At 37.2% G+C, this 15,365-nt stretch overlaps 1 protein-coding gene across 6 annotated transcripts in view; it reads right to left on the minus strand.

Moving 5' to 3' along the window:
• Positions 1-15,365, minus strand: part of DCAF6 (DDB1 and CUL4 associated factor 6) — a 138,499-nt gene that overhangs the window by 89,926 nt on the left and 33,208 nt on the right. For all 6 annotated transcript variants that reach the window (XM_045983486.1, XM_045983487.1, XM_045983489.1 and 3 more), the window contains exon 4: positions 5,803-5,988. In XM_045983486.1, the coding sequence (XP_045839442.1) occupies positions 5,803-5,988 (186 nt within the window). The remainder of the gene's footprint in view (positions 1-5,802; positions 5,989-15,365) is intronic.

A 15,365-nucleotide genomic window follows, 5' to 3' on the forward strand; every position in this document is an offset into this window, starting at 1 on the left:
CTGCGTCCCCCTCTCTCTCTCTGCCTGCTGCTCTGTCTACTTGTGATCTCTCTCTGTGTCAAATAAATAAATAAAATCTTAAAAAAAAAAAAGAAAAAAGATCTCAAATCAACAATCTAACTTTATACTTCAAAGAACTAACAAAAGAGCAACAAATGAAACCACAAGTTAGAAGAGGAAGGAAATAACAGACTAAAGCAGAAATAAAGGAAATGGAAGATAGAAAACGTATCAATGAAATTAAGTTGGTTTTTTAAAAATATCTTCAATATTGACGAACTCTTACCTAGACTAATAAGAAAAAAAAAAAAAAAGATTCAACAAAAGCCAGAAATGAAAGAGATAAGAAGAGATATTACTAATTATGCCACAGAAATAAAAAGCACCTTAACAGACTCGTATGGGGGCTCCTGGGTGGCTCAGTGGGTTAAAACCTCTGCCTTCAGCTCAGGTCATGATTCCAGGGTCCTGGGCTCGAGTCCCTCATCGGGCTCTCCACTCAGTGGGGAGCCTGCTTCTCCCTCTCTCTCTGCCTACCTCTCTGCCTACTTGTGATCTTGGTCTGTCAAATAAATAAATTAATAATCTTTAAAAAAGAGAGAGAGAGAGAGACTCGTATGAATAATTATACAACACATGGAAAAACCTAGAAGAAATGGATACATTTCCAGAAACATACAACCTACCAAAACTAAAACATAAAGAAATAAAACAAATTTTTAAAAGATTTTATCTATTTATTTGACAGAGAGAGCGCGAGCACAAGCAGGGGGAGCAGCAGGCAGAGGTAAAAGGGAAGCAGGCTCCCCACTGAGCAAGGAGCCTAATAAGGACCTTGATCCCGGTACCCCGGGATCATGACCTGAGCTGAAGACAAATGCTTAACCAATCAATTGAGCCCCCCAGGCTCCCAGAAATAAACAGTCTAAACAAACCTATAACTAATAAGGAAACTGAATAAGTAATCAAACACATCCCAACAAAAAAAAAAAAGCCCAGAACCAGATGGCTTCACTAGGGAACTTTGGCTACATTTAAAGAATTAACATCAAACCTTCCCAAACCCTTCCAAAAAACTGAAGAAACAGGAACACTTCCAAATCCATTCTATGAGGACAACTTTATCCTGATGCCAAAACCAAAGATACTAAAAGAACACAAAAATATAGACTATGCCTCTGATGAATACTCAACAACATACCAAAAAACCCCCAAAACAACATGTCACAATGAAGAACAAAAACCATATGATCACCAAAACTGATGCCGAAAAAGCATCTGACACAATTCAACACTCCTTCACAACAAGAACTCTCAACAAACTAGGAATGGAAGGAAATTACCTCAAGCTAATAAAGACCATCTATGGAATCTCACAGTTAACATCATATTCAATGGCAAAACACTGAAAGTTTATGAATTAATACCAGGAACAAGGCATGAATGCCCACTCTTATCATGTCTATTCAATACAGTACTGAAGTTCTAGCTAGAGGAATCAGGCAAGGAAAAAAAAGCACTGAAATTAGAAAGGAAAAGGTAAAATCATTTGTTTGCAGATGATATGATCTTATATGTGGAAAATGCTAAAAATCCCAATACAAAATACTGTTAGAATAAATGAATAGAGCAAAGCTACAGGTTACAAAAATCAACACATAAAAATCATGTTTTTCTGTACACAAACAACAAACAATCTGAAAAGAAAATTAAGAAAACAATCTCATTTACAATAGTTACCTTCAACAAATCTATGGAATGGAGAACACACAAACTCTGTATTGATAAGGCATTAATACCCAAGATACATAAAGAACCCCTTCAACTCAACAAGAATAAAAAATCAATCCAATTAAAAATGGGCAAAGGACTTCAACAGACATTTCTCCAAAGAAGATATAAAAATGACCAACAAGCACAAAAAGAGGTATTTAACATCCCTAATCATTAAGGAAATATAAATCAAAACTACAATGAGATATCTCCTCACACTCATTAAAATGGTCACTCTTAGAAAAAAAAAGAAAATAACAAGTGTTGATAAGAATGTGGAAAAACTAGAACCCTTAATGCACTGTTGTTGGGAATGTAAAACAGAACAGCCACTATGGGAAACAGTATGGAGGATCCTCAAAAAATAAAAAATAGGGGGCACCTGGGTGGCTCAGTCAGTGGAATGTCCAACTCTTGATTGCGGCTTGGGTTGTGATCTCAGGGTCATGGGATCGAGCCCTGCGTCAGGCTCCAAGCTTGGCAGGAAGTCTGGCTGAAATTCTTTCCCTTCCCTTCTGCGTCTCCCCCCTCTGCTCGTGTTCTCCCTCTCTAAAACAAATAAATCTTTTTTAAAAAATTAAAAACAGAATTATCACATGATCCAGCAAACCCACTTCTGGGTATATACCCCCCAAAAATTTAAAACAGGATTCCAAAGAGATGTGCACCCCCATGTCCACTGCAGCATTACTCACAATAACCGAGCGGTAGAAACAGCCCCAGTGTCCACTGACAAGTAACGGACTGTATAGCATATCTACTTACAATGGGAGGGTATTAAGCTTTGGAAAAGCAGCAAATCCTGACACAGACTGACATGGACGAACCCTGAGGACATTATGCTAACTAAAATAACCCAGTCACAAAAATACAAATACTCCATGAGGTATCCAAAATAATCAAACTCAGAAACAAGGTAAAATGGAAGTTGTAAGGGGTCGGGGGAAGAGGGAACAGCTAAACTGTTCAAAGGATATAGTTTCAGCTTTGAAAAAATATTCTATTCCAACTACAGTGTGTGCGCACTGAATTAAAAACACCTTTGACAAATGGGTATATACTGTTAAAATGTCCCTATAGAGAATGCCTCTCTGTATGCTATTTGGGATTTTGACTTAATCACAAAAATCCACATGGAGAAAAAAAAAGTTCACTCCAACTTCATCCTATCGCAAAAATCAAATCCAGGTGAATTATAAGAACTAAATGCAAAGACAAAACAATAAACTTTTGAAAAGACAAAACAGAGTATCTCCATAATCTCGAGATAGGAAAAAATATTTTGACCAGGATACAGAAAGCCATAATAATAAAGAAAAAGACCGATACATTAGACAATGTTAAAACATTTGTTCACCCAAAGACACCATTAGGAAAGTGAAAATATAGCCACAGAGTAGGAAAAGATAGGTTCATATGCAGAAGAGATTATGAAATTCCTGTAAGTCAAAAATGAAACAAGATGACAAAACCAATGGAAAGATCAGGAAAGACATCTGAATAGGCACCTGACAAAAGAATAAATCCAAATAACCAATAAACATTTCTATGAAGAGATGCACAAGAGCATCGACAGGGAAAGGCATTTGAAACCGTAAGACGACACTATGTAAGTTGCCAAAAATTAGAGACTAATAATGCCAATCGTTGGCAACCAGGAGCAGTAACAGGAACTCTTACATACTATTGGCAGGAATATAAGCTGTTACAATTATTTTGGAAAATTATTTGGTAACGTCTCTCTAAAATAAACAAGTACATGTCCTGTGACCAAGAAGTTTACTTCTAGTATATACCCAACGAAGTGAATGCATTTAGGTACTTAGACTCATGTTCTCCAAATGGGAAATCAAATTTAAAATTTTCATCAACAGTAAAAGAGAGCAATCTGCCATGGTGCGCTCACACGATGGAATGCTATCCAGCAATGAAAAGGAACAAATTATAGTTGTACCCAGCGTGGGTGAATTTCACAAATTATCAGAAGTCAGAATGAGGGGGCTTCTAGGATACTTAATGCTTTTGTATTTCTTGATCTAGATAGCTATTACATGAAAAGATTTACTTTGTGATAATGTACTAAGCTATATGCTTAAGGATTTATGTACTTTTCCTATGTGTTTTGTACTTCAATTTAAAAAACCAAAGTTTAATAACAGATGGAATAAAGTCAAACTCTAATCAGAATTCCAGGAGAAAAAGAAATGGAGAAGCTAGAGAATAACCAAAGACCTAATGACTGCAAACTTCCCACATTTTTTCAAGATGCCAATTTCTCAGACCAAAAACATCAATAAATTCCAAGTATGACAAATAAAAAGGAAACTCAAACCTAACTACACTGTGGTGATATGAATGAAGGAAAAAAAACAGCAAAGAAAAATACAGTTAAAAGCAGCCAAGGAAGAGAGACAGATTAACTATAAAGAAACCACAGTTAGACGGATGACTGAGTTCTCAACTTCAACCAAGTGAGAACACAGGAACATCACCCGGAATAAAGTGTCAAACTAGATACCCAGCAAATATCCAGCAAAACAACCTTTGATGAATTGGTCTAAAATTCTTCATTTTCTGGAAAGAGATGAAAGGGAAGAAAGGAATGAAGAAAACAAAAGGATAATAGGAGGAGTGCCTGGGTGGCTCAGTCATTAAGCATCTGCCTTTGGCTCAGGTCATGATCCCGGGGTCCTGGGATCAAGCCCCACATCGGGCTCCCTGCTCGGCAGGGAGTCTGCTTCTCCTTCTCCCACTCCCCCTGCTTGTGTTCCCTCTCTCACTGTGTCTCTCTCTGTCAAATAAATAAAATTAAATTTTAAAAAAGGAAAGGATAATAGGAAATGAAAATTGTTTCTATTACCAAACTCTCACTAACGGAACCGGAAAGAGTGTACTTTGGGTACACAATGACCCTACACAGGCCATCTGTGGTGGAAGAGCCAAAGGTATTGGCGAACACGTAGGTAAATCTAAGAGAGACTAACGACAAAGGCAATGATAATATTTCATTTATGAGACAAAATGTATAAACTCAGAACAATATAAGCATATACAACTGGACAAGGGATGAAGACATTATAATGTCCTAAGGTGCTTTATTCAGGAGAAGGGCAAAGGTATTTATTGATTAGGCTTTGTTAATTATTCTTCTAAAACACGAATGTCTATCCTCCCTGCAAGTAGCAGAAATAAAACAGACAAAAAGCAAAATCCTCAGGCAATTTTAAAGGAAGGCAAAAAGACAAGGGGAAATATACACAGGAAATTAAAAAATAACAAAACACAAACAGAAAATAGTAAGATAAACAAATAGATCCAAATATATCATTACTCACAATAAATATAAATTGACTAAAATCTCCAGTTCAAAGCCAAAACTGTGAAAACGGATGAGAAAATAAAATGCAGTTATATGCTGTTACACACCAAAACACAAGGTTACCAGAGAAATGAAATTCAAATCATGGACAAAGATACACCAGGTTAAGAATGATTTGATGCAAAGAAATACCATGAAAAGATTTTGAAAGAGCATTCTGAAGGATAAGCAATTTTTCTGAACTAAGTTAGGTAGTATGATTGAGTCTTAAATTCATTGCACCTCACTGAATTCAACTCAGGGCTTGAGCTTATTAATGTCCTTCGGGAATCTGATTCTTTCGCTGGTGTACTAGTAGTGTTCTTTCTGCCACAGGACATTTGATAAGGATGCAATCAATGACTTTATATAAGACGGTGATAACGTGTTTAAGAGGTTAAAGTCGAGTACATAAGCTTGTAGCACAGTACCACAAGTATTTTTAAAGGCTGACAACTGTTTGCAATTACAAATCCTGTTACTATTAGATTTTATTTAACGTTACTCACAAACCTATCAAGGTACACTTTCTCAAGTACTTTACTGAAATCTAGTCTGTCATAATTTTTCTGCCTACATACGCATGAGTGTTAATTACACAAATCTACACATACATACTTACATAAAAACACACTTACATATATATATATAAAACCACAGTAATACCGTACCTCATAGGTAGTTCCATAATGGCACGTAAATTGGCATTGTCTGTTGGTTTCTGCATCTTGCTCAACATTAGTATAAAATATTACTCCATCCCCAGAGCAGGACACAATCTGCTTATCATTTGTGCATGGTAAGAACTTTGCACTAAATATATTTGCTCGGTGCCCTGAACGAATTGTTGTCAAAACCTAAAACACAGAGAAAAAGAGAGAAAAAGTTCTTGGTAATTTATTATTTCCTAGAAAGAAACATTCATATTTAATACAATCATAGCTAGGAGTAAATTCTCATTAACATTCTTATGATCTCAATAAAGAATTATCATTTGATTCCAGAATAATATATTTTTTTCCAAGATTTTATTTATTTATTTGACAGAGATCACAAGTAGGCAAAGAGGCAGGCAGAGAGAGAGGGGGAAGCAGGGTCCCTGCTGAGCAGGGAGCCCGATGCAGGGCTTGATTCCAGGACCCTGAGATCATGACCTACGCCGAAGGCAGAGGCTTAACAGGTGCCCCTAAACTAATATAATTTTTTTAAAAATCAGAATCTCACATATTTTTTTTCTCTCTGAGGTGTGAAGATTAAGTACCATTAATAGGAACAGTGTTGTGAAAATTAAACATACATATTTCCATCTATTTGGTGTATCTGACTCATTTTTAAGATCTCAATATATAAGAAAGGACTATTATACATAGGAAGAGAGAGAAACAGCAAAGAAGATGATTCTCATTATTTTAAAAATATTTTCCTGTATTTCTCAGTCAGTAATCGACTTCAAACAAGTTACTTTTAGAATTGGACAGTAGGTACAGGGGTGGGGAGAAAAAAAGGACTATCCTAACCTTTTTTTAAAATTAAGATTTTATTTATTTATTTAAGAGAGAGAGTGAGTGCGAGTGAGAGAGCACAAGCAGGGGCTGCACCAGAGGGGAGGGAGAAGCAGACTCCTGGCTGAGCAGGGAGCCCAGTGGGATGCTCGATCCCAGGACCTGGATATTATGACCTGAGCTGAAGGCAGCTGCTGAACCAGCTAAGCCACCCAGGCACCCCTCTGATGGACTTTTGAAACTGTCTACTATATGATTTTTAGTTTTCCCTTCCAGGATAAAGAAAGAAAAATAAACTGAATTTAAATGAATCATGAAATGGTAAGATGGAACTACAGCAGAAGTCCCAACATCTCCTTCCTGAACTGTATTTCTACATTGCAGGGCACCTGGATGGCTCAGTCACTTAAACGTCTGACTTCCGTTCAGGTCTTATCTCAGGGCTGGGATAGAGTCCTCCATCCGGCTCCCTGCTCAGCCGGAATCTGTTTCTCCCTCTCCCTCTGCCATTCCCCCTGCTTGTGCTCTCTTGCTCACGCTCTATCTCTCAAATAAATAACATCTTTAAAAATAAAGACTAGGGGCGCCTGGGTGGCTCGGTAGGTTAAGCCTCTGCCTTCAGCTCAGGTCATGATCCCCGGGTCCTGGTATTGAGCCCCGCATCGGGCTATCTGCTCAAAAGGGAGCCTGCTTCCCCCTCTCTCTCTGCCTGCCTCTCTGCCTACTTGTGATCTTTCTCTCTCTCTCCCTGTGTCAAACGAAGAGAAAGAAACTTAACAAAACCTGGGTTTTTTTTGATTGAGTGGGCAAAAGATCTGAAAACACAGTTCACAAAAAGATACACAAAGGGCCTTTAAAAATGTGAGAAAACATCCAACTTTGTTCATAAGGGAAATGCAAATTGAAGTTACACTGAGAAACTAATTCTCACTTTTCACATCGGCAAAAATCCAAGTTTGACAACACATTATGTCAATGAGCCTGCCAGGAAACAGGCTCTTCATCGTTTCTGGTGGGAGCACTAGATGGTACAAGTACTTCACAAAACCACACATACGTTTACCCTTTGACCAAACAAGTCTATTTTTAAGAATTTAGCCTTAAGATACACTTCCAACAATACAAGAGAAAATGCACAAAGTTATTTAATGAGCTATTTATAACAGCAAAGCATGGGAGATTTATTCAATAAATCATGATATATCCCCTACATGTATGTACAATGAAAATTTAATGCAGTGGGAATCTGATGTACTTTTAAAAATGTGCTCAAAGAAATAAGAGTATGTCAAATCAGAAAGTTGGCTTTAAATGTCCCAACAAACAAATGGGGTAATTTAAGCACCAAAAAGTGTTAGTGGTAATAGATTATATTAAATTTTTTTAAAAATCTAAAATCCCAAGTGATTTTCTTTTTTCAAAAAAGTTGTAGGGACAAAGGAAATACTCTTATTTACAAAATAATGTCAATAAATGTAAAGGAATGACAATTAAAAATCACTATTTTGGGGCACCTGGGTGGCTCAGTGGGTTAAGACTCTGCCTTCGGCTCAGGTCATGATCCGAGAGTCCTGGGATCAAGCCCTGCATCAGGCTCTCTGTTCAGCAGGGAGCCTGTTTCCCTCTCTCTCTCTGCCTGCCTCTCTGCCTGCTTGTGATCTCTCTCTCTCTCTGTCAAATATTAATAAAATAAAATCTTTTTAAAAAAATCACTGTTTTGTAACTACATTTTAACAACTGGTCAAGGCAAGAATCAACACAAAAACCAATATAAGGAAGACTGTTATGAAAGGGAATATTCACAGGCTCAACATACCATTTCACAAACAGCTTATTAATTGCAAAGGGTAAACATACCAAACAATGGAGATATCAAAGCTAACATTATCAGTAAGGGGATAAATTAATATCATGTACTACAATGTCACCTGTGGACATTTCTTAGCTAAAATGTTTTAAATTGGGGCACCTGGGTGGCTCAGTGGGTTAAAGCCTCTGCCTCCGGCTCAGGTCATGATCCCAGGGTCCTAGGATCGAGCCCCGCATCGGGCTCTCTGCTCCACAGGGAGCCTGCTTCCCCCCCTCTCTCTCCCTGCCTCTCTGCCTACTTGTGATCTCTCTCTCTGTCAAATAAATAAATAAAATCTTTTAAAAGTAAATAAATAAAATAAAATGTTTTACATTTTAATCTACTCATGAAGAAACAATCAGACAAATCCAAACTGAGAAACATTTGATATAACAACTGTTCTTCTTTATTAACACAACAGTAAAACAAGTAACATATTAATATCATGCAGGACCAAAAATCTGAATGATCTTAAAGAGACTAAGGAAATATGGCAACATGTGAAATGATGGATGGAGCTGGGACTGAAAAGGCAGTGACAAAGAACAGCATCAGCAAATGAGAACATCTGCATACAGGCCATCTGTGTATATATGTGTATGTGTTGTGTGTACATCATCAAATAGAAAATTTTATCTGTAACAGCACATAGTTGACTCTCGTCTTGCCTGCTAAGTCACTGCCAATACTGAATTAACAACTATTGAATCACTGCTCCTGGAGAAATGTGTGGTTAGGTTCCTTTCAGCCTCTTACCACAACACCTTCCTCAATCAATACACAGCATTGTTTTATATGTTTCTGTTTAAAGACCTTATTTAATATATACTGTTGATTCATTAACATTGAACTCATGGCCAACAGCATTCTACCTAAAGAAGCTTATCTAACATTTTTTCTTCATAAGAAACATCCCAGACTTCTGGTGCTTAGGAACATGAGATAGTATTTCAACATGATACCTGGGGACATTTTAAACTGTGAAATCATCAATTAAAAGTACAAAAATACAAAAATGCGACATGAAATATACCACAAAAAAGATCCAGTATGCATAAGTCAGAGTGTCGTCTTGTTTATCTCAGGCGGCAATGTGAGTGTTGATGTGCACTGAGTGACTCAGTTCTTTTGCCCCTCTGCTCGTGTGCATGACCAGGAAATGACCAAGAAGGCACAGAAAGTACTGACTTAGGGCTTAAATGTAAATTTCCATGAGTAGACAAATTTGCAAATGTGAAATCCACAAGTAATGAGGATCAACTCCATATTCAATATTACATATTTTTGAAAACAGAATAATGCTGGGCGCCTGGGTGGCTCAGTGGGTTAAAGCCTCTGCCTTCGGCTCAGGTCATGATCCCGGGGTCCTGGAATCGAGCCCCTGCATCGGGCTCTCTGCTCAGCAGGGAGTCTGCTTCCTCCTCTCTCTCTGCGTGCCTCTCTGCCTACTTGTGATCTCTGTCTATCAAATAAATAAATCGTTAAAAAAAATAGAATAATGTTCTTGTTTTTAGTAGATATACACCAAGGCATTCATGAATGAAGTGCATGATGCCTCCAACTTGTGCTCAATTGCTTTAAAAAAAAAAAAAAAATTAGTATTAAGTGGATTAAGTGGATGTTCATTGTATTATTTTTTAAGTTTTTCCAAAGTTTGAAAATTTTAAAAACAAAGTTAGGAAAATATATTTCAACTCTGTTTTGGGTTTGGCTTTAAGTATTTACTATATAACCCTAACTGCCAAACTCTTGCCAGAGACTGCCGTAACAAACGATAGCGTAAGTCTGGAGTGAGTATTAGCAGCCACTTACCTTGACCACTTTGAATATGTAAGTCACCTCATTTTATTTAAGACCTAGATTACAGGATTATGGCCAAAATAAGGATTTGCTGAACATCATAAATTACTCCACAGTAAATCTTACATATAATGCACATATAATTAGGGTCAAATAAAAAAGGGAGGGGTGTTTTTTGCACCTGCATTAACCAAAGCCTGGAGAATAAAACTGAAATATTTAAAAATCTTTAATTCCTCTCTCCAAGTGTAAGACACTAAGATCTGGAAGACTATATAAGGTATAAAAAATAACTAAGAGAATAATTAATGTAAAGCCTTTAAACAAGATAAATCTCATGACCTTTATTTAACTCTGTCAGGTATCTTAGCATGGCTTACCAAGTAGCTAAATAGACAACAGTCACTGTGTACAGTGTGCGTATTAGTTTCTTCATCCGATAGGCTTTTGTCTCTGCTTTAATCACATTCAGCAGACATTATTCTTAACAGTTCAGGATTTATCTCCATTTAAGAGGTTTATGCATAGCTTCAGAAACAAAAGCACTCGATACACTAATTTGTGTACTGACATATCACGTATTATTCACAAAGTCATATGGATTTCTTACTGAAGTAATCAAGATTTAAAGAGTAAACATTTGAAGCTCCTTCCTTTTGGACAAATCTCAATTTCAGATGTTGTCTTCCAAACTTACTGCCCTTCCAGCATTCTCCAAATTCATCGCAATGGCAGCAGTATCCACCCACACGGCTGATCAAGTCAAAAACTAAAAAAGCACCCTTCATTTCTCTTTCCCTCATCCACTATAAAATAGCAAAATATATAATATATATTTATATAAAATATATAAAATCCATCAGCAAATCCAGGTCCAAGACACATTCCAAACTAATTCTCCTCACCTCAATGCCATTATCTTTGTCCAAACCACCTTCTCTTCTCAGTGGGATTACTCAATGGGATTACTCAACTGTCCTATCTCCTACTTCTAATCTTACTCAAACTCCACTCTCCAAACAGCAGCCAGAGCTCTCTTTTAAAAATGCAAATCACCTGCATGTTTAATACACTCCAGTGATTATTTCAGTCACACTAAAACGTAAATCCTTAATACTGCCTATCAAGCCTACTATCTGACCACTGCCTACCATGTTAACTTCACTCTGAACCACTCACTTCCTAATTTATTAACAGGTAATTGTTGGAAGAACAAGTACTCAGGTGCGTACAATCAGTAATTCCAACAAAGGCTGGAATTTGTGTATAGTTGTCAATATAAATCTATACAATCACTACAGCTATATATTCTACTGGAGGTAAATAGTGACGAGGTTGATCTTTTTAAAAATGGTTATTATTTTTGTTAGCTGGATTTATTTTCTTATTTGTGCTTCCTTGAATCAATGTATTAAAATACTTATTCAGAAAACATCTAAGAATAATGGCCTAGGGAGACAGAAGTTGGTAGAGTAACTTAACTGAAGATGTAACTGACATATTGTTAACTGGAATTAGTAATAAATGTGAATGTGAACTAGTTGTAACATCTATGTCTTTATTACTCTAACTGGCCAACCAGGTATCTCTTTCTTCTTTCAATACGTCACACACAATGTTTCTAAAACCTTAAGCTTGGGGCGCCTGGTTGGCTCAGTCAGTTGGGCATCTGCCTTAAGCTCAGATCATGACCCTGGGGTCTTGGGATCGATTCCCACATCAGGCTCTTTGCTCGGTGGGGAGTCTGCTTCTCCCTCTGCCCACCCCACTCATGTTCTCATGCTCTCTCTCTCTCTCTCTCCCCTCACAAAAATAAACTTAAAATTTTAATTTAATTTAAAAAAGAAAACCTTAATCTTGGTCCAGGAATATCCAGATAGAAAATGTCAGTTCTTCAATCTCTTGGTAAAAATCACTCCTCTCTAAACCCAACCCATACCCCCACCTAAGGAATTAAATACAGAAATTCCTTGCCTTTCCTTTACTAATATTTATTGGGCACCTACTATGTGACAGGTGATTTACCAAGTGTTGAGGGAACAAAAAAGAAAAAACTGTCACTGTCCCGAAGAAATTACTGTCTAATGGTGAGCAACATGCAAACAAACATAATAATCTAATTATCCACAAAGTACACTGAGAACATACCTAGGGCAACAAGAAAGGTATACCACCACAGCTAAGAGCCAAGAACTGAAGAATGGATTTAAATTTGCCAAGTAGGTGGGAGGTGCTCGCCAAAGCAGGAGAACATCCCATGAAGACAAAACGGTGCAAGCAAAGCACAGAGTGAAGAAACAACACCTTATGCTCTGAGAACTTAAAGGTAGCCAGCTGAAGCCAAGTCAAGAAAACCCTTGCATATGTGGTACACTCAGGCCTTCCTTTATATTAGACATTACAAGGTAACGACCTTCCTTCAGTTTCATCTGTACCTGAAGGAGGTGGTCCTTTGCTGGGGAAGGAGTGTTCCAGCATACTGCGGAGAGTCTGCTATAGGACTCGATACACTCCGTACTTGATTTGGGTCCCGGGCTTTGTTTCTGTCTTACCTTGACCTTCAAGGCCATCAAGACTAAAGTTTATACATGCCTGGATTGACAAACACCTTCAGGGAGAAAGTGGCTTTAATGCTCACTTCTCTGGACTTACCTTTTCCCTTCAATTTTGGACTGATAATCCCTTACTATTAAGGCAAGTTACTTGTTACTTTTACAACAATTTTTAAAGACTTTAATCAAAAATATTTTAGTAGTTTTCAATGGGAGGATTGGTCCAAATAAACTAGATTATAATTACTGGAAAAAGAAATTTCTCTCTTATATTTGAGACATACTATATATAAAATTCGGGTAGGTTACCATTAATAAGGAACACCTAAAATCTCTTAACTCTATAAAAAAAAGTGTTTCAAAACTTTTATTTGAATTCAATTAATCTTTCCATGTATTCACAGAACCTAAAAATAAAGTCAAACTTTAAAAATGGGTCTTTTTGACTCAGGATCAAACACTTTCTTTTCCTATGTAATTAATTATCTGTGTTTTAAAATTTTTTTTTTTAAGATTTTATTTTATTTATTTGACAGACAGAGATCACAAGTAGGCAGAGAGGCAGGCAGAAAGAGAGGAGGAAGCAGGCTCCCCGCGGAGCAGAGAGCCCAACGCGGGGCTCAATCCCAGGACCCCGAGATCATGACCCGAGCCGAAGGCAGCAGCTCAATCCACTGAGCCACCCAGGCGCCCCTGTGTTTTAAAATTTTTAAAAATATTCCTATGTGATAGCAAATTTGGATCTAATAAGACCAGTATGTGAAAAAGATAAAATCTTATTATATTTAAACTCTTTAGGAGTATTATTTAATTACTCACTTCTTAAACTGGAAAAGAGAAAGAGTAATCACTTTTCAAATATATATTCTATTGGGAACCATGCATCAAAATGAATGTCCCTTTTCCAAAAAATAAACAAAGATGAAACAAGATTTTAAAAAAATTATTCCATTGGGTATAGTCACAATATAACTGAAAGCAGGGATTTGGAGAGATATGTGTCCACCTATGTTCATAGCAGCATTACTCACAATACCAAACTGGTATAAGTAGTAACTCAAGTGTCCATTGAAAAATGAATGCAAGGGGCGCCTGGGTGGCTCCGTGGGTTAAGTCTCTGCCTTCGGTTGAGGTCATGATCTCAGGGTCCTGGGATCAAGCCCCGCATCAGGCTCTATGCTCAGCGGGGAGCCTGCTTCCCCCTCCTCTCTGCCTGCCTCTCTACTTGTGATCTCTCTCTGTCAAAAAAAAACCAAAAAAACAAAAAAAACCCTTAAAAAAAAAAAGAGGGGCACCTGAGTGGCTCAGTGGGTTAAGTCTCTGCCTTCGGCTCAGGTCATGATCCCAGGGTCCTGGGATCGAGCCCTGCATCGGGTTCTCTGCTCCGCGGGGAGCCTGCTTCCCCCGCCCCCCCTGGCTCTCTGCCTACTTGTGATCTCTGTCAAATAAATAAATAAAATCTTTAAAAAAAAAAAAAAGAAAGAAAGAAAGAAAAATGAATGGGAAAAATTGTGGTATTTACATATAACAGAATATTGTTTGGCTATAAAAAAAAGAAAATCCGATATATACTGCAACATGTCTAAATGTTAAGGGCATCATGAAAAATGAAATAGTAAGAAAAAGACAAATATTGTGTAAAACTTTATATGAGATATCTAGAGTAGTCAAATTCATAGAGGCAAAAAGAGGTGGTTGCCAAGGGATGGGAAGAGAGAAGAAAAAGGAGTTATTGTTTACTGGGTACAGAGTTTCAGTTTTCCAAGATGAAAATAATTCTATAGCTGGCTGTAGTCATAGTGTCAACAATGTATATATACTTAATGTCACTGAACAGAGTTACTACAAGTTATTAAGATAGTTAATTTATATTAAGTGTATTCTACTACAGTTTTTTGTTGTTTTTTGTTTTTTAAAGCATGAAGCACTGCATCTTTTCAAAAACACAAAGATTATGCCTTTGGTGTCTACTCAACTACGAGTACTGTAGCATTAAAATTCTGATAGTGATAGTCAAAAAGCTTTCCTTCCAGGAAATTTCCTCTACTGTAAGGAAAAGGTTGTCCTAGTACAATATAATGATTTATAAAAAATATATCTTTGGTCATCCAGATGACCAAAGATGTATTTATGAATATATATATATATATATATATATATATATATATGACCAAAGATATATTTCTCATATATATATGGTCTTCATCAATAATTTTTGAAAATGCTTCAGAGACAAGGTGAAATGGGTGTCTTATTATTAATGAAGATGACTTTTGGACCCCACCAAAGGCTAGGGACCGGTTGCCAGAAGGAGCAATCCTGAGATCTGAGAGTTGGAACACAGGAGGGGAGAGGCGCTGGAGGCTGAATCAGTCAGTGACCAAAGACTTTTAGTTAATCAGGACTACGCAATGAAGCCTCCATAAAAATCCAAGGGGACAGTTTTTTTGGCCTTTTTCAGCACTTCCACACTTGGGGAATCAGAATGCTTTCATGGGCCACTGATCCAAGGCCTAAGCTCCAGGCTGGAA

Source organism: Meles meles, chromosome 17, assembly GCF_922984935.1.
Source record: "Meles meles chromosome 17, mMelMel3.1 paternal haplotype, whole genome shotgun sequence".
In the NCBI taxonomy this organism is placed as follows: Eukaryota; Metazoa; Chordata; class Mammalia; order Carnivora; family Mustelidae; genus Meles; species Meles meles.